Source organism: Macaca thibetana, chromosome 9 (genome assembly GCF_024542745.1).
Source record: "Macaca thibetana thibetana isolate TM-01 chromosome 9, ASM2454274v1, whole genome shotgun sequence".
NCBI classification, from domain to species: Eukaryota; Metazoa; Chordata; class Mammalia; order Primates; family Cercopithecidae; genus Macaca; species Macaca thibetana.
In genome coordinates this window covers 82,834,577-82,855,638 of record NC_065586.1, presented here as the reverse complement: position 1 = coordinate 82,855,638, position 21,062 = coordinate 82,834,577, and the positions used below count along the sequence as shown (strand labels likewise).

The 21,062-nt window shown below is 36.6% G+C and overlaps 1 protein-coding gene across 3 annotated transcripts in view; it reads right to left on the bottom strand.

Moving 5' to 3' along the window:
- Positions 1 to 276: 276 nt before the first annotated feature.
- Positions 277 to 21,062, bottom strand: part of A1CF (APOBEC1 complementation factor) — an 85,423-nt gene continuing 64,637 nt past the window's right edge. For 2 of the 3 annotated variants that reach the window (XM_050805563.1, XM_050805565.1), the window contains 5 exons: positions 17,436 to 17,709; positions 15,270 to 15,475; positions 12,329 to 12,465; positions 11,172 to 11,314; positions 277 to 8,161 (listed from right to left, as the gene is read on the bottom strand). In XM_050805563.1, coding sequence (XP_050661520.1) covers positions 8,010 to 8,161; positions 11,172 to 11,314; positions 12,329 to 12,465; positions 15,270 to 15,475; positions 17,436 to 17,709 — 912 coding nt within the window. In that variant the 3' untranslated portion in view covers positions 277 to 8,009. The remainder of the gene's footprint in view (positions 8,162 to 11,171; positions 11,315 to 12,328; positions 12,466 to 15,269; positions 15,476 to 17,435; positions 17,710 to 21,062) is intronic. The other variant, XM_050805564.1, reaches the window with a different exon arrangement.

Genomic DNA, 21,062 nt, shown 5'->3' with positions numbered 1-21,062 from the left:
TAACTTCGGGGCCCACTTACCTTTCTGGAGTCATGTTTCCTCAATATTTTTAGCTGCTAAATATTCCTCTTGTTTTTTTATGGATTTAAAAATAATGCATTTAATTATGAAAAGTTGCGTTTAATCTCAGAAGAGTGAACTTATATAGGAGATGTGAATCATGTAAAGAAGTTGTCAAAACCACATTGCAGTTATGGATTATTAATATTCAGGTATTTACTCACAAAAAGAAAAACTTTTATTTTCAGGAAAGAAAAAATTAGCCAACAACTCATATTGATAATTTTTAAAACTTTATAATGGCATTTGAAAATTCAGTTAAAACAATTGCATCATCCAGGAGTTATACAATATTGCATTGTCTCTCATTTCATGCGATTTATGATTCTAAAATGCCCATTATGCTCATATCTTCCAAACCAAAGATTATTTTCCCAACAAGTGAATGGTGTAATTTTACTTAATATATTTAGATAGATCACAAAGTTCTATAAAACATTGTACTAAAGTACAAAAATAAGTGCTTTATGCACACTTTTTAATACTGTCTTTGTCTCTTTTTTGGTACCTCAGCTAACTAACTTCACATAAATAAAAATAATAACAAAAAAGAAAAGAAGAAAGAGATTGCTTAACATCTGGAAACTATAAATGCATTTTGCTGACAGTTTGCTTTTCATTAAGATATAGGGAATAACAATATTGGGCTGTATTGCAGTCAGAAACATAGAAGAAAAGGAGAATTCTGTGAAGGAATAAGAATAAAAATTCCAATGGTTACATTAAATATTAAACCAGTGATAATGATGAATTGATTTAAATAGATTTATCTGTAGTCTGTGTGCCCAAAGATGTCTTAGGAATTATAAAGAAAATGCCAAGTTTCAAAATAAAATTCACATTTGTAAAAAGGTATATATACTTCATTGCAAATCATTTATTGCAAAGAAAGGCATGTCTAAGGCTTGTGATATAGATTTTAAAATTTTATAAACACAAGTATATTTAGAAAACAGAAATAGTTAATGGCCAAAATGTTTTCAAGTAAATAAAATGTATAGGTACCTGCTCATCAACATCACAAATCAGTATGTGAATTTTCAATTCCATGTTTTAATTCTCCTTCTAGACCTCTAACTAACCTTTTCCTCCTTCTTCGATTTTTTGCATAGTCCTTTATATTTCTCCTGGGGGAAGTCTTTGAAAATTCATTTTACTTAAATAACCATAATAGGTCAAGTGTTAAATTCACCTTTTAAAAGGCTTATTGTATCAGTCTAGAGCTTGGCAATAATAGTGGAAACTTAAGGTTTAGAACAGAGTTGATTTATTTTCAGAATTCTAAATGGCAAACCTATCAGGTGATGCAATTATATTCAATTTTGAAAAATGCAGAATGGGTCCATGAGACTGTGTGTCCCATTAAAGAGAGAAGTAGGAAATATATGTATTTGTATTCGCAGTTTCTGGTATAAGAGTAGATGCATAGTAAATATAGGCTGATCATATATTCTCTGAAGAATAGATTTGTGGGTTAATAACAATAGAGCCTGTAAAATTTGTTTAATTTCCAATGTTAGTAAAGAGAGTAGAGGGAGGGGAAAAGGGAAATTTTATGAAAAAGGAAAATAATCTGTCAATGTTATTTTCCATTAAAAATAATAAAACCTTTATGTGAAATGATGTGAGAATTTTTCGTGAAGAATGGTTGATGAACAATCATAATGATGAAATCAAATGCAAGGGAATTAGCGTTGGAGCAAATTTGTGAAGCAGAAGGAAAAAAGGCAATATGCTTTTTAAGGTGAAGGTTTACATAAGACCTGTCTGTTTTGGGATAAAAGTAACTTGACTCAAGGAAGAAAGAAACCAGTAAATGCTCTAATACCCTACTAGTGTCCTGTGGGTCTCTACAGACCAAGCAAGTGTTCCCAAGAGCTATCTTTTGTCTTGCCCCGCTGCCTAACCTGGCATAATAATGGCTAGCTTGCTCTGCCACATGAAGGCAGAACTCAGGACTCACAGCCCAGGAGTAATGAGAGGAAAATTAGGACCGAAAATGGGCTGGGTAGAGAGAGAGTTAGACAGAAAGTGGATTGATGGAGATTTCAGAGGAGGAGGTGATCCATTCTTCTCTGTTTACTATGACCCTGCTCAGTCAGAAAGAAGTAGCTGGGCTCTTTAGTTTAAGCTGTTATCTGCTTTGGAGAGGGCAAAGCCAATTCTACGAAATTAAAAACAAGAAAACAACAACCCATAAAGATGGTGGTGGTGTGTGTGTGTGTGTGCGCGTGTGTGTGTGTGTGTTGGGGGGCGAACACTGTATAATTTGTTGTCTAAACTGAGACACATTTGGAAATAAGAGGGACCATTGTTAATACTTATAGAAGGACAGTAGACCTAAGCCAGGACCGTCCTGGAAAATCAGGATGTATTATCACCTCAGAGAGACATTGCTAAGCCCTGAATGGCGCTGATATTTTTCAGTCTCCAAGAAGGCCTGTGGGTAGCTTACTTTATTTAAGGTACTGTTTCTTGGTATCTCCTATTCCCTTAGACAAAGTATTATTTGTGGAGAGAGAAAAATCTGTATTATTCTTCTTGAATTTCTCTCTCAAAATAGGAGAAAAGTCTGTAAGCGGGAGGTAGGTACAGAAGTATTCCATATTTTATTCCAGGCATGTTTAAATGAATGAGGTCTTTTGCTTTTCAGGTTATTTTCCCTTTCTAAATTGGTTATGAATTTCATTATTAGTGAGAGTACAAGTTTTTCTTTTAGCTTTCCTACAAAACCAAGGAGAACTGGGGGGCACATAAAGTTTGCAATCTCCCACAAATGAGCCTACATATACATTGCTATCTATATTAAACCTATACATTCTATTTTCTGTATAAACTTTGTTAGACAACATGGCTTTAAAAATATTGGACATTTGGAGGGTAATAGAGTATTCTGTACCAATTTTTCATTTAATAAAAAAAGTTTAAATATTTTACTGCTTAAATAAAGAGAAGGAATGAGAGTCAGAAAAATCTCATTTTCCTTAGTTTCACTCATTATAGCTCAACTTACTTTGTTTTTCTAATGTTGGCAGACACAAACATAGAGCCTGGTAGATACATTACATTTTCTATGAATATGTTCTAGCAAAATTCAGAGCATTTTCAAGATATTATTCGAGTAAACTAAAATTTCAAAATCAAATTTGACAATTTAGCAAAACCTATTTGACAATGGTTGCGTGTCAGGTAGGAATATTTACTGCCTAGTTTCTTTCTGTTTTCCAATAAGTATACACAAAATGTTAAGTTATCCTATTAATATTCTCTTTTTAAAAATATTTATCCAAAGTTTCCTTGTAGTCCTATGTTAGAAACTTAGCTTTATCTTTAACAGATGTATTTACAATATATGAAAGTGTATCTACAATATATGAAAGTATATCTACAATATATAAAAGTGCCAAGTTTCTAGTCTAATTTTTAGATACATTTTCATATTTTCATCCCCCTGGGAACTTTTATATGAATGCAAGAAGAGAATAATCATGACTTTATGTGACTATTGAGCACATTGTCCTTTTTTTTTTTTTTTTTGGTAAGTTTTTACTTTTAGGAAATCTTAGTGTTGGAGTAGTTCAATGATCATATACTTTATCAAACTTCATAGGTTAAAATGCAATGAAAATTTACCCCAAATAATAACTTGATTGCCCTTTATTCTACAAATGGCACACCTAAGAACATCCCTGTCTATGTGCATTCGAATTGTGGCCCAGTTATCCAAGACAGAATTATAAAACAGTCATTAGAATATAACAAAAATTAATGAAAATGGAAAATTATATTGATGCAATATTTTGCTAATCTATGCAATCAGAAGAATATTTTTTCTTAAAAAAACTTTTAAGTAAAATAAAAAACAATTTCCTGCACAGCTGTTATCAGTATATACTTATAGTTTAATTTCTATTCCACCTTGAAAAAGTTAAGAAACTGTGATTTGGAAACAGGTCCCTTTTTGTTAGATGTTTATTTTTGCTTGTTTTGAAGGCAGAGTGTTGCTCTGTCACCCAGGCTGGAGTGCAGCGATGTGAACATGGCTCACTGCAGCCTTGCCCTCTGGGGGCTCCAGCAATCCTCCTGCCTCAGCTTCCCAAGTAGCTGGGACCACAGGCCCACACCACACCTGGCCAATTAAATTTTTTTTTGGAGAGGTAGGCGTCTTTCCATGTTGCTCAGGCTGGTCTTGAACTCCTGGCCTCCAGCAATCCTCCTGCCTTGGCCTCCCAAACTACTGGGGTTATAGGCATGGGCCACTGTGCCAGGTATTTTTTGAAATCCATATTTTCTTGACATGAGGTAGCTTTTTAGCAGCATTTTGGGTGCTGTTCCCCAAACACAGTGTTGTTTGGCATGATACCAGATTGCAGGATATCCTAGTCAACTAGGAGAATTATATGTTGTTGCAGTTGCAGGTGCTGTTACTAATGCAGTAGGCGAGAAGTAAAGCAATTTGAAAAGAGGCAGATTTTTACAGGAAAGAAAATAGATACCCAATCTCATTGCTGATCAATTTCCTCCTACTTAAGCAACATTAAGGGGATTTTATTTATCAATAAGCTATTAATTACCAACATTTACAGAACCAATTCAAATTTACCGGATGCTCCTAAATTATTGTTTTGTTATTATCACCTGGTTAGCTGACTAATTTTAATTTTCTCCGTAAGGAATTAGGAAGCATTCAAATAAGAAATTATAGAAAAATTGATAGTGATGCAGAAGGTATGAAGGTATTAAATAGGTGCTACTATCTTAAGTCTAAAAATATAAACCTTATGCAGAATTAGCCTTTGGTTCTACCAGCAATTTAAAAAAACCTGTTGTCTTAACAGTTTTAAACTTACGGTAGCAGGACTTGCTTTATCTACTTAACTTGGGGAAAATAAAAATAAACATATCCATGGTAGATACATTAACACTTTCTATGAATTTATTTTAATGGAATTCAAAGTATTCCCTAGATATTACTAAAACAAGGTAAAATTTTAGCAAAAAAAACAAAACCACATCTACCTACTTGTAGAAAACTGGCTCCAAAGAGGTAAATGGTGTGATAACTTGAGATGGTGTTCCAGTGGTAATTTTCTCAATATTTTGGTATTATTGTATGTTTAGGTGTTTGCTCTTAATCTTGCAAAAAAGCAATTATGACTTTATCCAGAATGATGATTTTTTTCCCATAAAGAGATTCCTGTATTAACTAATCTTTTCATTTTGATTAAATTTAAAACTTCTTTAAATCAAACCTAATTTGCATTGACAACACAAAAAACCTTTGCTATTTATTTGCAAAGATTTTAAGGAAAATCAGAACTTTTGCTCCTAGAATTTGGAATGCTTTTTAGACGGAGTAGAAATTTTCCTGCTCCAATGGGTATTTGTTATGTCAATGTAATTACTGTCTTTGAGAATAAAAGCAGATCTGTAGGGGAGTGTAAATTTGGATCTAAGAATTGTTTTAGGACAAGGTTGTTTTACTTTCTCATTTTTAGAGTTAGTTTGAAGCCTACATAAGTTATATTTAAATTCATACTATTTAAGGGACAAATATGATTTGGCTATTTGTCTTAACTTAGATGATTTTTTAATTGCACTTTTTCTACTTAATAAAAGTGAAATAAAAAGGAAAAGAAATTAAGAGATAGAGTATAAATACAAGAATATAGCAATTCCCAAACCTAGGTGCACATTGAAATCACCTAGGGATCATTAAAAAATACTGATGCCAGGCACCCATCCAAAGAAATTCTAGTGTAAATGTTATGAGATATGATATTGGCATTAGCATTTTTAAAAGCTCTCCAGGAGATTCTAATGTACAACCTACTTTGGGGACTACTGTCCTAGAAAATATTAGAAGCTAAATGTAAAATAGAAAGCACAGGGCCTTTCAGAGTTTCAGCTGTAGACTTGGAGGCTTTGTTATCTCATTGGAGTTAGGACAACTGAAATGTTACAAGTACTTCTGATTGTGATTGAAATTTACCTGATTTTGATTAGAATCTTGCCTGCTTTTGGATTACAGAATTCTATTAAGGAGTTGACAAAATTTTCCATGTCTTTGTGTTTATGTTTTCCTTTGTGTTCTGTAAATTTTTGTTTAAGGGCCAAGGGATTTTTTTGTTTGTTTGTCTGTTTTTTGAGACGGAGTCTCGCTCTGCCGCCCAGGCTGGAGTGCAGTGGCGCTATCTCCACTCACTGCAATCTCCGCCTCCCGGGTTCACGCCATTCTCCTGCCTCAGCCTCCCGAGTAGCTGGGACTACAGGCGCCCGCCACCGCGCCGTGCTAATTTTTGTATTTTTGGTAGAGACGGGTTTCACCGTGTTAACAAGGATGGTCTCGATCTCCTGACCTCGTGATCCGCCCACCTTGGCCTCCCAAAGTGCTGGGATTACAGGCGTGAGCCACCGTGCCCGGCAGCCAAGGGATTTTAAAAAATGAAAATTCTAGTACTGTGTCTTAAACCACTAATGAGACTGATGTAGGAGTAACAGGTATTTGGTGTTGGACTTAGATTATTTATGTTTGAACAAAGCAATCATTTACAAGTATGGCAAGAAAGTAGTGCCTTCCCTTTACCTCAGTTCCGGGTTTTGTGGCGCCGTTGCCCTCCCCAACTTCATCATCAGATGTTCCTGGAGAAGAGGTCCAGGACTCTAGGGTGAATATCGTAAATAACACCCATGCTGATTGTCTGAAACAGTTTCTAATCAGCAATGATTGATGTAAGATTTTTCTGTGGCAGCTTCAAGACAAAAGGACTCAGGTATGGTGAAGCTGCCTGATACTTATTGAAACAAAAAGGAAGGAAAGTTAGAGGATTTCCTGGCAGATTTAAAATAAATGGGTTAGATAATTCAAAGCTAACCCCAAGTTAATATAACTGTCTCTGATTGCTAGTTGGTGGGGTGGATACTGCAACAATATCAAAGAAATGAGAGCAAATCTGCACTTCTCTCTTTAAAATGACTTTTCAGTCAATTTGCTGAAAGGAAGAAGTATCATAAATGATATTCTGTATATCTGATTTACTTTTTTATGATATTAGGTAGGAAAAAAATGAGTCTGAGATGATGAAAATCAATCACTATGAACAAGTCAAAAAATTTTAAATTAGAAAAGGTCATCTCATGTTGGCATGATTATTGGAAAAGGTAGGAGTTCTAGGGAAAAATAGGTGTGGACTAATGAGCTGAATAAACAATGGGGCCTGTATTTGTTTCGACCATATCTACAACATATCATATCTATTTCTAGGAAGTCCCCATGGGCTGCAGGGGACAGGAAGATCCTGATCTGTGACAAATGGACTGGATGGAATTTTCATGCTGAAGAGAAGTTGAACCCACAAAATCTTGGATAGTCTTTCATGAGCTCAGCCCTGCAATCACGCCCCATACAGTGAGCCATGGTGCATGCATTTTGAAAAGCAGCCTCCTCCCTTCCCTTTTCCTCTTTGTGACTTTGTGTATCACAAAAGCAGCTGTGAGCCAGAGGTAAGACTCTGGAGTTTACTTGGCTTCCCTTGATTGTTACTGACTGCCCAGGTCTGCTCCGTCCCTCCCAACTCTTGCCAGCTAAAAGATCTCTCTCCACTCTGGCAGGATTTGTAAACATGCTCCCCAAACACTCAGGAACATTGGAAGAACAACTTTTGGGGCAGTGGCTCTCCAGCTTTCTGTTAAACAAAATGCTCTTTAACATTTGATTTCATTTCAGAATAACGTTCTTACATTCTTCTGATTCTACAGTCGTGAACGCTCTTCACCATTCTACAATTGATATAAACTATACTGTCTCTGGAAAGGCATTTCTTTAGGAAAGATATTATTTATGATCATTGGGGGACCGAGTTAGAGGTTTTTTTTTTTTTTTTTTTTTTTTTTTTTTTTTTTTTTAATAGAGTTTTGTGTGTCTTATTCTTAAATTTAAAAAAGTATCTTCAGAAGGCGCCATATCCATCCCCTCGAGCAGTCACTGCAAAAGTTGGGTAGACCTCATAGGTTGTATATGCTGCTAAGTCTTGTCCAAGGGTTACCGCTTGCTTGAGCTGGGCAGCAGACACAGGTGCAGTTGCATTAGGGACAGCATATCCTGGAGGAAGAGGCAGAGAAAACTTCATGAAAGGAATTCACATTTGCTCCCTTTTGGCTTATTTGTCTTCTTTTAGACATACGAACTTTTAACATATTACTTAAAGCTAAAAGTTAATATGTATGTTTTAAAAAGTGCCCTTAAGGACACAATATGTGGACTCAGTGATTTTCAATCACATTCAAAAAGTCCTAGGACAATGTTCCCAAAAGTGGGATCAACCACCTGTGTCAGAATCACTTCATACTTAAGAGAATTAAAGATGCTTGGGATAGGGCCCAAGAAAGAGAAACTTAACAGGAGGTTGAGTTGATTAAAGCTTGTGATTTATAACTTTTTGAAGGTTTCCAAATTTATAAATGAGAAAAGGTGACTGAGGGGCTGGCCGGGCATGGTATGTGGGGAGGTGGGGCTCTGTGGGACCGGTTCTCCTGCAACCCCACACCTGCCTAAATGAAACATTTAAAACATTTGCCTTTACCCGAGAAGATGTGTAGAGACTGGGAGATCAGTAGGAGAAATACTGTAATGGTTAAGTGTAGTTCTCCATAATACCTTAAAAGCAAATGCCTAACCTGTCCATATTTAGATCTAACTATGAATGGCAGAAGACCTTCGTACCTCCCAAGCCCCTCATCAAGCCTGTGCTTGGTGTATTCAGAGGCCTTGATGCTGGTTCTCCCCCTCAGAGAACCAAAGTATCCAAGAATTAAAAAAAAAATCTATGCGCTTTCATGTTAGCATTGTGTCTAGTGGATGAACATTCACTTTTGAAGAAGAGAGCATGTTAGCTACCATCTAAAGCATTATTTCTCTGCATTGTTTTAGTCTAAAAACCTGAGTATTTCTGAGATGATCCAGAAATTATAAAAGATAACAAGAGAAAGACAGAAGTGTACTTAAGTACAAATGGACACCTGTTTTTCATTGTTGTTTTAAACCTCATTTGGTTTATGTGCGGTAGAAGCCTGCCCAACCCCAGACACATTGATTTTTTTCTGGTGGCTTCTCAGAAAGTGGTGGCAGGAAGCTGGTTGGATTATTTTGAACAAAAATTGAATCCATTCTTGGCGCATTCACTTTGGTCAGTAATGCTGATTAATGCACTAGAGAAGTTTGGTCCATTTTCCAAGGATAGGAGACATGTGTTAACAGTTACTTTCATAATTTTGGAAACAGTATTTCTAAACTAAGTGAGTAATATAATTGTGTGAGCGTGTGCACACATGCATGCATGTGTTCGTGGCACAGATTTTACCTTTAGGGATTTTGAATTTTGTTTTTCAACTTGGTCAATTTGTTAAGTGCCAGGGTGTTTAGGTTTCAAACCTATTCTTCCCTTGGAGCCTATTATTCTTTGCTTGACTCCACAGCAAAGTTATAAGAGAGGCTCTCAGATTCTTAGGCATTCCCCAGACAACACTCATACCCCAAATATTTTTAACTTTTCACAGAAGCCAATAGAAGTGAGAATAAGATAAAACATTCTTGGGTAAAAGCAAATCCTTTCCAACGTGAAAGCAAACTTTGAAATTCTTCTGACAGTGGCTCATTAGTTTAATAGTACATTTGTTAGATGTCTTTGGGGTGCAGCTTTCTGCAAGACAGGGGCTCAACTTTCTCTAAGAACTGAGAAGCCCTAGCAGGCGTCCTGAGTACATGGACATGTAAACACCCTGTTATGTGGAAAGCAAGCACCGGCTGCTGGCCCCGCACTGCCCAGGAAGGACCTTGTCCTCTGCAGTGTCAGCTATTACCTTGGTAACCTCCGAGGGACTCACCACAGAGCGTCTCCATGTTCTTACAGAGAAACAAAGCCAGAATTGAGGTCACTTTCAGATGTGAAATATCATTAATATTAGCCTCACTGACCAGAATGGAGGATATATTCACAACTTTTGAGAAAACAAAACAAAACAAAATGCTGAGAATGAGCCCCAGGTGCAGTGGGTGTGAGGAAAATATAAAATTTCTCACACCTACACATGACCAGTATATGAATTAATTAATCGATAAGAATGTCATGTTTCTAGGTATACTTAGAGCTCTAATTTGGACTTATGTGGAACATGCTGACACAATGACAAATCAAAATGATAGATTTCTTCAATAGAAATAATCTTTTACTAAAAAAAAAAAAAAAGGATAAAATTTTCATCTGAGAAAAAATTTTCTAAACAACTTTCTTCGTGGTCCCCTTCAGTCTCTAAAGGATTCATTTTTAATTGTTACCATTTGTTGTGGGTACATAATAAATGGGGACAAATCTTTTAACATGTGACCTCTGAACGCATTGTTGATCCACAGATAGGCTTTGCTTTAAGCAATCAGCATATGCCCCAGACCAAAATTATAGAACAAATAAGTTGAGTCCTGATTATTCACATATTGAAAGGCTCTCTGTCTGTCTCTCACTCTCACACACACAATTTTTGACTTTAAAAAATCTCTTTTGGAATCAAATTAATAAAAGTAGATTGAAGATTGGAGAGGGAGAAAAAAATTGCTGAAAAGCTAATTGCCATTGGCCAAATTACTTAATCTTTTCATACATGGGCTCTTCATTTGTGTACTGGACTTGCTGATGGAACCTAACTCTTGGTGGTATCATGAGCGTTACTAAGATATTATAATGCTTCCTGACCATTTAGGTGAGTGCCTAGCACACAGTAAGAGCTCCAGTAAACATCATATATCTACAGGTAGTTTCAAACTCTCTTACTAAAAGTAAAAACCAAAACAAACCAGACTCAGAGAGACTGACTCATTCAAGATCACACAGCAGTTTAAAGCTGAGCCGAGACCAGAACCCACTCTGTTGCCCAGCTTGATTTTCTTGCCTTGTGTTTTAATGAGTCACTCGTTTGGGAAACTCTTTTTGGTCCCAAGGTGGTGCAAGTCAGATTGCCGTAAGTGGGGTACACAAACATTTCTATGATTCAGTGGTACCAAAAAAGGGTTTCCCAAATACTCTCTGCAGGGCGCCATTTCTGGCACAATTTTCCCATACCTGGGAAAGCAGTAGCAGCAGTAGCCATGGTGCCAGCATCGCCTCCATCAGTGGGGATGCCCAGGGTCTGCAGGGTGTATTCGGCTGCGTACGTCTTTGCTTCATCCACATAGGCACTCAGCTTCGGAGGTGTGAAAGGGTGGCTGGAAAGCAAGTCAGTCAGGGTAGGCATTTTTAAACTGGTACAACTGAGTCAGGTGAAAACCTAAGGCACTATCAGTTTTGTAAAATGACTGGATGGTGGTTTTTTGAGTGGGTGTTTTACATTCTGTTTGCTATTAAAGCTTCTAAATATAGGTTGCATGTAGGAATATTTACAAATTGATCTAGAACATCAGTGGTTTATGACATTCCTGGGACATACAAATAATTCACTACATGCCTTTTCTAAAGCACAAGTGAAACAAATTGTTTCTAAAAGATATAGAAATGCAGGCTCATGGTAAAATTCAGGAGGTGATATCCGCTAACAGAGAGGTCATATATTTGGTCCCAAATTAAATGATGGGCCATTGTCTTATTATGTATAAAAATGGTAATTTCATATGCTTCAACTTAAACATTGCACAGATGAAATAATGGGCTATAGCTTTGTTTGTTTGAAATGGAGTCTCACTCTATTGCCCAGGTTGGAGTGCAGTGGCATGATCTCAGCAACCTCCACCTCCCAGGTTCAAGTGATTATCCTGTCTCAGCCTCCCTAATAACTACGACTACAGGCGCCTGCCACCACACCCGGCTAATTTTTGTATTTTTAGTAGAGATGGGGTTTCACCATGTTGGCCAGGCTGGTCTCAAACTCCTGACCTCAAGTGATCTACCTGCCTCAGCCTCCCAAAGTGCTGGGATTATAGGCATGAGCCACCGCGCCCAGCCAAGAATGGGCTATAGTTTTTATTTCTATTACATTTTACACTACTGACTGTTTTCCAATGGTTGGTGATACTACACAACCTTCATTGTGTATATGAAATTTGGGGGCCTTTATATGCCAGCTTCATGGCTGGCACATCCCAACTATACATTTCAATGCTTACATTTAATGACAAATGAGTAGGTAGTAGACCTCAGTATCTTGTTTAGATGGTGATTAAGTGCATTTAATTTACAAGCGTATCCTGCTCTAAAATGGTAAGGAATTTGGAGAAGTTACGCACATTGCAGGATTCTGGCTGGCTAGGGCAGGAATGGTTATTTTGTATAAGAATAGTTGTCTTTGGTCTTGTCCAATGGCAGAGTGCAGCTGGTACACTGGCTGTCCCCAGTTATTTTTCTGGCAAATCTCTTCTAATATCTACAAGAATAAAAAAAGTTATTTTCCCCTCAAATGACACATTCACATTATATCCCAAGTTTTCAGATTTTTAAACTCTAATTTTCAGAGTTCAAGCTAATATCAGAAGATATAAAATGCCACATGGTTTAATGACTCATAAAATTTAAGATGAACTCAATTTGAACTCCATTTAAAATGTTAGGTCTATTAGTTCATAAAATCACTTTCACACCATTTACTGTAATGTATTTTTAGTTTAGTCCATTAGCTGTAACTTTTTACCAAAAGCTTAATTTTATGATTTGTTTGGAATATTTGTTTTTGTAAAAACTGTTGCTCCAACACTGTGTGCATAGATTTGTATAGATTTACTCATTATTACCCTCAGTCTCTGTGTTTATAATCATTTAGAGATGATAACCTAAGAATATATTTTTATTTCATGTCATTTGCCATAGGGTTTTAATCTCACAATTTCATAAAAATAGAATTAAAAAGTTTAATGGATTGGTATTTACTGAGCATTCCTAGACGGGTGTTGACAGTGGTAATGTTTTTATTTGTTTGGTAAGACACTATTTCTGGCTTTTTTTTTTCTTTTGCTTAATGACAATATGCTTTTTAGCATCCTCCTGCACGTTGTTTTCTTCTGTAATTACTCCAAACTGAATATTTTCTAAAGATTCATAGTTTCTTTATTCTGAAGCAATTTTTGGTTGTCCAGAGGTCCTGACGCTCTCGTTAGTCAGCAGATTCAGTAGACTGTGGAAAGCAGGGCATAAGGCTGAGAAAATAACTCTGGAAGACAGAACAGTGCCTCAGGATGTGTCTCTGGGGTTTCTTACCTCATTTATGCTAACTAACCCAGCTGCAATAGCATGATATTTTCCAGTTTATTAATTTGTAGATTGTTCCTATTTTCTCTATTGACATTTTCTTTTTAATACTCTAGTTGTGTAGGATCTCTTGTCATCCTCAGAGCATTCTCTACAGTTCTTGGGCAATAATAATGGAGCTTTTGCTGGTAGATATGATGCCTGCCTGTTTATGCCAGGTGAGCAAACCCGGGTGGAAGGAACACCAGCTCTCACTGCTGACTTTGCAGGGCAGTATTTGTCTCTGCTTCTGGCTGGAAGTTCATAACTCTACTTTGGGGTTGTTTAGGCCCCATCTATATTGGTTGGTGGTGGTATGGTGTTCATTTCTAAGCCATAGTTGTAGAAGGTCAGAGAACAATATTATTAATTTGTCTTTTGTATAAGAATAGTTGTCTTTGGTCTTGTCCAATAGCAGAGTGCAGCGGGTACACTGGCTGTCCCCAGTTATTTTTCTGGGGACAGAGACACTTTTATTAATTGATAGAGATTATTACTGACATATTAATATAAGACATGATGAATTTCTAACTTGAGTTTGATGTGAAACGAAGAGATCTCTTTTCATACTATCACAGCTATCAGAACTGCTATTATACAGAATTTGTGTCTATTATTTTTTATTTTCTTAAAAGATTTCTAAGGATTCCAGTACTTTAATCAGGTTCTTGGTTTTGGGTTTTAACCCAAGAGAAACTGGGTGACTGGCTTTTATATTTTCTGAACAAACTTCATCATATCACTTCCAGATTTCATTATGGTTATATGTTTATGTGTCAGTTTTTTTCCCACTGGATTGCCATCTAATTTTTAGTGGTAAGGATTTCTTTATATTCACTTCTGCATCTCCAGCACCTAGTGCACTACATGGTGCATAAGAGAAGTTTACTAAATCTTTTGTGAACAAACAAATGATTGCTGTTTAGCACTCTGGTAGGCTTTCTTTTTTTTTTTTTTAATTCCCTGGGTGGGGCTAGCAGAAACCTTAGATAAGCTAATTTGTGCATAAAAGAAAGTCAGAAATCCCATTGAAAAATTACCCCAGATGAGCTTTTAGAAAACCAAGTTTTCTTCTGGATTGAAATTATAAGGGCTACTTCCATAAATGTGGGGCTATAAGCCCACCTTTGTCATGGGAATAGGGAAGTTTCCTTTAAGACACACAAACTGTAACTGATTATTCAGCCAAAATATATTTCAGAGAGATCAGCACCTATCACACTCCCACAGGGAACAGTCTCAGGGTTAGCATAGACCCTGTTTTGTTTTATTTTTAACCCTGGGAGTCAGTTTCCGTATTGAAACTTGTATAACTTTTAATTTTCCAATAATAAAAAACACAGGTTAATGTTGAAGTATGGAAACTTAGAACTCTTAAATGAACACAAAAAAACCCCTCTCTGTAATGCCACTGCCGCAATATAACTATGGAGGAAGAGTTAATTTGGTATGACTGACGACATCTCCTAGTTAGTAATTCACCTAGATATCATGGTGGAGTTTTCTCTTAGATACAGTATTTCCAAGCAAAGATGTCCTAAATGGTCTTTTCAGGGCTCTGCCATAATGCCCTTCATTTGCCAACCAACCTGGCTCACATACAATAGGCATTTATTCTGAGATGGGGTCTTTGCCTCATTTTATTTTCATTTAGGGTATGGGTTGATAATTCTTAATAGCTCTCAGATTCTTTGCATTTCAGTGGAATATTGTTCAAGGTGTTAAGCTTTAAGATTTTTTTAAAAAGAGAAAGGACCTATAATAGAATAACGGCACCTGATGCCCAGCATTCCCTCAAAGGGTGTGACATTGATTGAATGCTTTATATATTAAAAGAAAAAAAAAAACCCATAGCTTGAGTAGCGATCAAGTCAAATCATTTGGTAAAAGTGAATGATGCTCATTGGCACAACTTAAAGAAACTATTTCTGGAATAACATTACCTACCTGGGGAGCGAGTTTAATTCCTTGGGGTTTTAACGTGACAGGATTCATTGGCGTGAGCTCCATCCCAGGTAAAATGTCGTAGAGTTTGTCTTCTCTTTTGTCTCCTTTGGCCTGGTATCCTCGACCCAGGCCTGTGTATGCCAAATAGCCACGGCCGCCCAGTCCTCTCACTCCCGCAGCCCCTACAGGTACATTCATGTAAATTTCTAGGAATGTAAGAAGGCATTAAACTGAATCAAACCACCAGAAAATCACCCTGAATCTTACTGTAATGGAAAAGTTAGCCCAATTCACGTTGATTATTGCCCTGAAGATGGGTGGGAAACTCTAGGATTCTAATGTAATGAAACTCAACATAAGGTAAGGTTTAAGATAGATGTCTTTCTCTTTTTTGAAAAACTACCTTCAGAAGAAAGCCATGCCACTGATAAGTACAATACTGTTGATAAGTACATAAGCAACTTAAAAATGTTGGGAGAGAAATTTTGCAATTTTTGTCTTTAGGTTACCTTTTCTTGATATTTTCTAATATAGACTAATAAAGACTGGGAATGTATTTATTACAACATTCCAACATAATGCGACCACTTGTTTTGAAATCAGTCTTGCATAGAGACTGTCGCTGATCAGTATATTAGAAATAAATTCTGGCATCTCTAATTATCCCACCTCCAGTGACTTATTGGAAAACAAGCATTTAGAAAGCATGCTTTTAGGTTCACCATCCTCTCTCTGATGTTCGGTCAATGTGAGGCTTAAGTTTCCATTGAGTTTCATGCATAGATTCCTTTTGATTTTTGTTTTGCCATGTTGCTACTTTGATTTTATGTTGGTGGCATAGAGATACAAAATTAAATTGATTACCCTTCATCCATGAATATCATTCATTGATTCCTTTCTTGTTATAAGATAGGCATTTTTTTCCATTATAGTGGAGTTTGTTTTTTTCTACATCATAACTGGTTGACAATTTGTATTTAATGTATGGATTGGTTAATGATGTGATTTTTCATTATAAATGCATAATGTTACAATGATATAATTTATTGTCACATAGACAAGTTATCCTAAAGGAAATCCTGATTATTTAATTTGCATTAAAATTTTGGGGCAAGTAATTATGAGTATGAAACTTTTAAGGCCGTTGAAGACTAGAGCTCCTAGCATGATCAATTCAGTTATACTGAAAAATAGTAAAACATAGTAAGATAATTGTTTCCACAGTAATCTAGATTTGCCTCTTTGCTTCTAAGTCAAACCCAAGAATAGACCTAAATACACAGTTTATTTATCAAATTGCCCAGATTCATGTCGTATTTAGAGGACAGAACTGGGATTCAGTTAGCATTAGCCATATCCTAGAAAAACTAATCTGAAGGAGCCAAAAAGGCAGGGACAAGCTAGTTTCTTGGAAATAAAATAAAGGCTTTCTTTATCTTCTAGTTTCCTTGAAGAAATGGAGCTTGGAAAACTACTCAAACATTTAGAATTCTTACAGGATTCAAATGTGAAATGTTTATTGTTTTATTAGCAGTCTGAGGGTTTTTTTCTATTTGGTGTTTATTTAGTTCTCCATGTACTAAAGAAATACAGTAATTTCCTTAATAATTTGGTTTTTAAGAAAGTATAACACATATTTCTTGGAGGACGTCAGATGAGAACCTCTCGTGTGTCTGTTAGATTATATTTATAACAATTTGTGATTTGTATATTAAGACAATGCCACTGAGTCACCATCAAATACACACATGCCTTGAAAGGGTTTTGCTATTTGAGGTAATTGGTTTCCACTGGACTATACTAGTCTATTCCAGAAGTGTTGTAATGAGTCACAGATGACTGCACAATGGTGGACAAGTGATACAAAAGAAGCTAACAGTTATAGAACTAGGTTTTAGTTTGTGCAAATTTTATGGACCCATGTAAAGTTTGAATCTGTGCACTAGGCTCATTTGCACAATGTTCTGACCACGTTTTTTCAATAACCAGTTGTAATGTGAAAAAAGACTCCTATCAAAGGAAAACTATTGATATAATACTTGATTTTTAATAAAAAATTTTCAGTGCTTTTCTCCCAGTGGACCCATCCAATGTATCTAAGGCTACTGCAATTCGAGTCATTTGAAATCGTGGGATTACCCTAAAGCAAGATCTGACCGGAGTTACCTCTAATAGAAGGGGCTCGGATAATGGCTCTGTTGCTGAGGTGTCCTTTGGTGGCTGGGAAATGAAGACTGGGAATTGCTGCATAAGCCTGAGGGGCATAGAAGACAGGAGCTCCAAGGTAGGTTGTGGTGGGATCATAAACTTGGCCCAAAGAGTAGGTATACTCTCCTTGCAGCATGGTGCCCCTTCCACCTGTGCCTCGGGTGTACCTAACATAACTGTCCTTGTCCACTGGTTTTGCTAGGGTGACTTCAATGGGGGAACCGTCCAGCACCTGTTGTAGAGAGCAAAGAAAAATCAACATGAGATGATACAAAGATAACCAAGTGTGGCTGAGCCCTAATAACATGATTCCTTCTAAGTGTTAGACTACTTGCTGTAGGTTTATTGATTGTATCTTGTCATTTTATAGGTTTGTGTTTGTATGCCAGTTGAATTTTTTATGACCCATTTTGTTGGTAAGATGCATAAGATGCCAACAGGTTTGACAGTGACATATTGGCCGGTGTCCATTGACATATTCATTATAAATTTATAATCTGGTTACAGTCACTGAGACAGAAACTTATGTAATATTTTTATTAGGTCATATATGTGTTTTAAATTACATATCTATATAATTATATAACTACAATAAAATTTAGTTTTGTTATGGGTGGTATAAAATCTCCATTACCTAGCACAATAAGATGAAGGTGAAAGGAAACCAATAACGAAATCTTATCAATTATTAGCATTTAGCATGGGCAGCCAAATCAGGCCCATCCAGCTGATAGCCTACTAACTGCCTTGCTCCTTAAGTCAGCCGCACAAGTAAATTTTCACAGGAGAAGAAAGGCATACTGTGGCTCTACCAAAGGAAGAGGAATCTGGGAGGCTGTTGCATTGCCTGCCACAGGTTCTTCCTTGTGAAGCCACCTTTTGATCTGCTGAACAGTTGGGAACTAATAAACAGGGATGACAGTGGTCAGGAGTAGTTGGGAGTGAGAGTAGTATTGAGGTTCTCAGATCATGCACCGCTTAAAACTTGTCCTCAAAAATTATTGCCACAAATTTTGAGATTGTGAACAGCTCCAGATGTCGAAGATAATGAATGTATGTAGATCTACATGTGCTACTAACTTCTATGTATTGCTTACCTACACAAGAAACAAACATGGCTCTCAACAAATTCTTGATAGATTGATGTATTTATTATCAAAGGAACAAAGTATTGTCAGAAAGCATTTGTGGCTTTTTTTTTGAATAAGAATGTGATGATCCTCTGTTTTATATACAGAATACTTTTATTTAAAGTGTTTCTACAGAAATTCACATTCACAGCAGCTGAGTGTGCACCCTTACCCTCTGATTTCAACCGTGACTCAGTGGTTCCTGGATTATCGAAGTCTGCTGGACAAAGCTTGTGCTTCATGGTCATCCTGACCATTTTGTTCAGCCTGTGGGTCGGTTTGTCTCCAGTATTACGTATTTACCTTACTTTTTAGTAGCAGGAGCCAGTGTCAAATAAGTTAGATGGAATACTCTGATAGAATCCAGCTGATATTCAACAATCTTATATTGATGTTGATGTAATTAGAAAAAATAGAACTGGCATACTGAAAATAGGGGAGGACCTTGGGTATAAGATTATTTATATCTTCAGTCTGATCTTGAGGAAGATGAGAGACTCAAATAGGTCTCTGCTTATAGGCACTTCCATATCAAGATACATTTTGCATGGAATGATTCTTTGCTGCAAATTCAGATTTCTTGTAATAAATTTTGTTCTGCCTTCCTCTGTCCCATCCAAAAGCATTTTAAACTCAATATTGTATTTTAGTTATTTAGTTTAGATATTTCAAGAGCTAGGACAACATCTTATTAATCAGTATAACCCAAGCTTAGTAAAATTTCTTTCACTTCACAGACTTGGAATAAATGAATAATCATTCTGAAGCTCAATTCATTATTTTTCTCTCTGAATAGGCTTCCCTTCCTGAATTTCATAACAACCTCCCATATTGGAAGCTTATAATGACTTCTTCTTTTTCACCCCTATCTCCAATCAGTTCCTGGGTCCTTTGAATTTACCCCTACTGTTCTGTACATGGTTGTCTCCTGCATTCCATTCCTACCTAAGTTCAAGACCTTATTTTGTCCCATTTGGGTGACTATAATAGCTTTATAACTAGTTTCTATGACATGTTTCTCTCACCTGTATTAAAAAGGCAATTCTTACTAGGTTAATTTTCCTAAATTGTAAATGTGATAATTACTGCACAAAAAAATTCAAGATCTCACCTCATCTAATAAATTAAATATAAATTTCTATATATATGCTCAAAAACCATAGTTCCTAGGAAAACTTACTTTAGATTTTTCCATACCGTATTATAGTCAAGTATAATATTAAATATATATTTAACTAAATAATATGTGTAAATACTACTATAAAAATATCTAGCTGCAAAAATTGGGAATAATTTGAATATGTTTCCATTGTAATTATTCCAATGTAATTATTGGCATTTAATTTGTGATGGCTGTTCCTTCCCAGCAATCATCGTGTATACTCAGGAATGTTTCCATATAGAGAAAATCGAACTTATAGATTGTTTTCCAAGTAATAACACTTTATGATATTAAATGTGATAATCAATGAAGATGAAATAATGCTTTTCTTTATAGACATGTATTTAACTATGCATTAGTTTTTGCTTTGCAGTTGTCTTTTTTGTATTTCAGAGTGAATACATTCTCCACCCCACCCTCCAGCACTCAAATATTTTTGAGTTTGAGTGGGCCCTTGAGGAGCTAATATGCAAGAGGCTTCACAGTGTCTGAAGGGTCTAGGCTAAGAGATCCTCCCTTTGCCATCTGGATCCACTCCCTATGGAATTCACCACCTACCAGCTCCAGCCTGCTCTCTGCTCTGGGAGACTATTCTACATGGGGTCCTCTTTAGCCTTCTAGATTGTGATTGGATTTAGCCAATGGGGAATGCTGGTAGGAGGTTGGAGAAAGAGACAACAGTGAATTTGGGGCATTTATTCTGCTGGATCCCTCTTTGAAAGGTCACCTTGGGCTGACTGTGTCCTTTGACCAAAATCACTACTTCTTTCTGTTCTCTTTTCTTTTTTTCCTTAATGATGGGGTTGCACTCTGTTGTCCAGGCTGAAATGCAATGGCACAATCATAGATCACTGCAGTCTCAGCCTTCTGGGATCAAGAGATCCTCCCACCTCAGCCTCTGGAGTAGCTGGGACTACTATAGTAGTCCATGCCACCATGCTTGGCTAATTTTTTGTAGAGATGAGGTCTTGCCATCTTGTCCAGGCTGGTCTCGGAGTCCTGGGCTCAAGCAATCCTTCCACCTCAGCCTCCCAAAGTGCTGAGATTACAGGTGTGAGCCACTGCACCCAGCTACTTCTTGCAAAGAGATCTGCTCTACACAGTTCTCTCCGCTTTCAGGATTTCTATTAATTCTCCAGCCCCTTGTACCTTTGACTCCAGAATGCTGTGAGCCCCAAATTCTGACACTCTTTTTTTGATTTCCCTAGCCCCAACTCACACTTTTGTAATTAATTCCTTTGCTATTTGTTTTCTTTTGGGACCCTGGCTGATGCCAGATCCGATAGGTAAAAC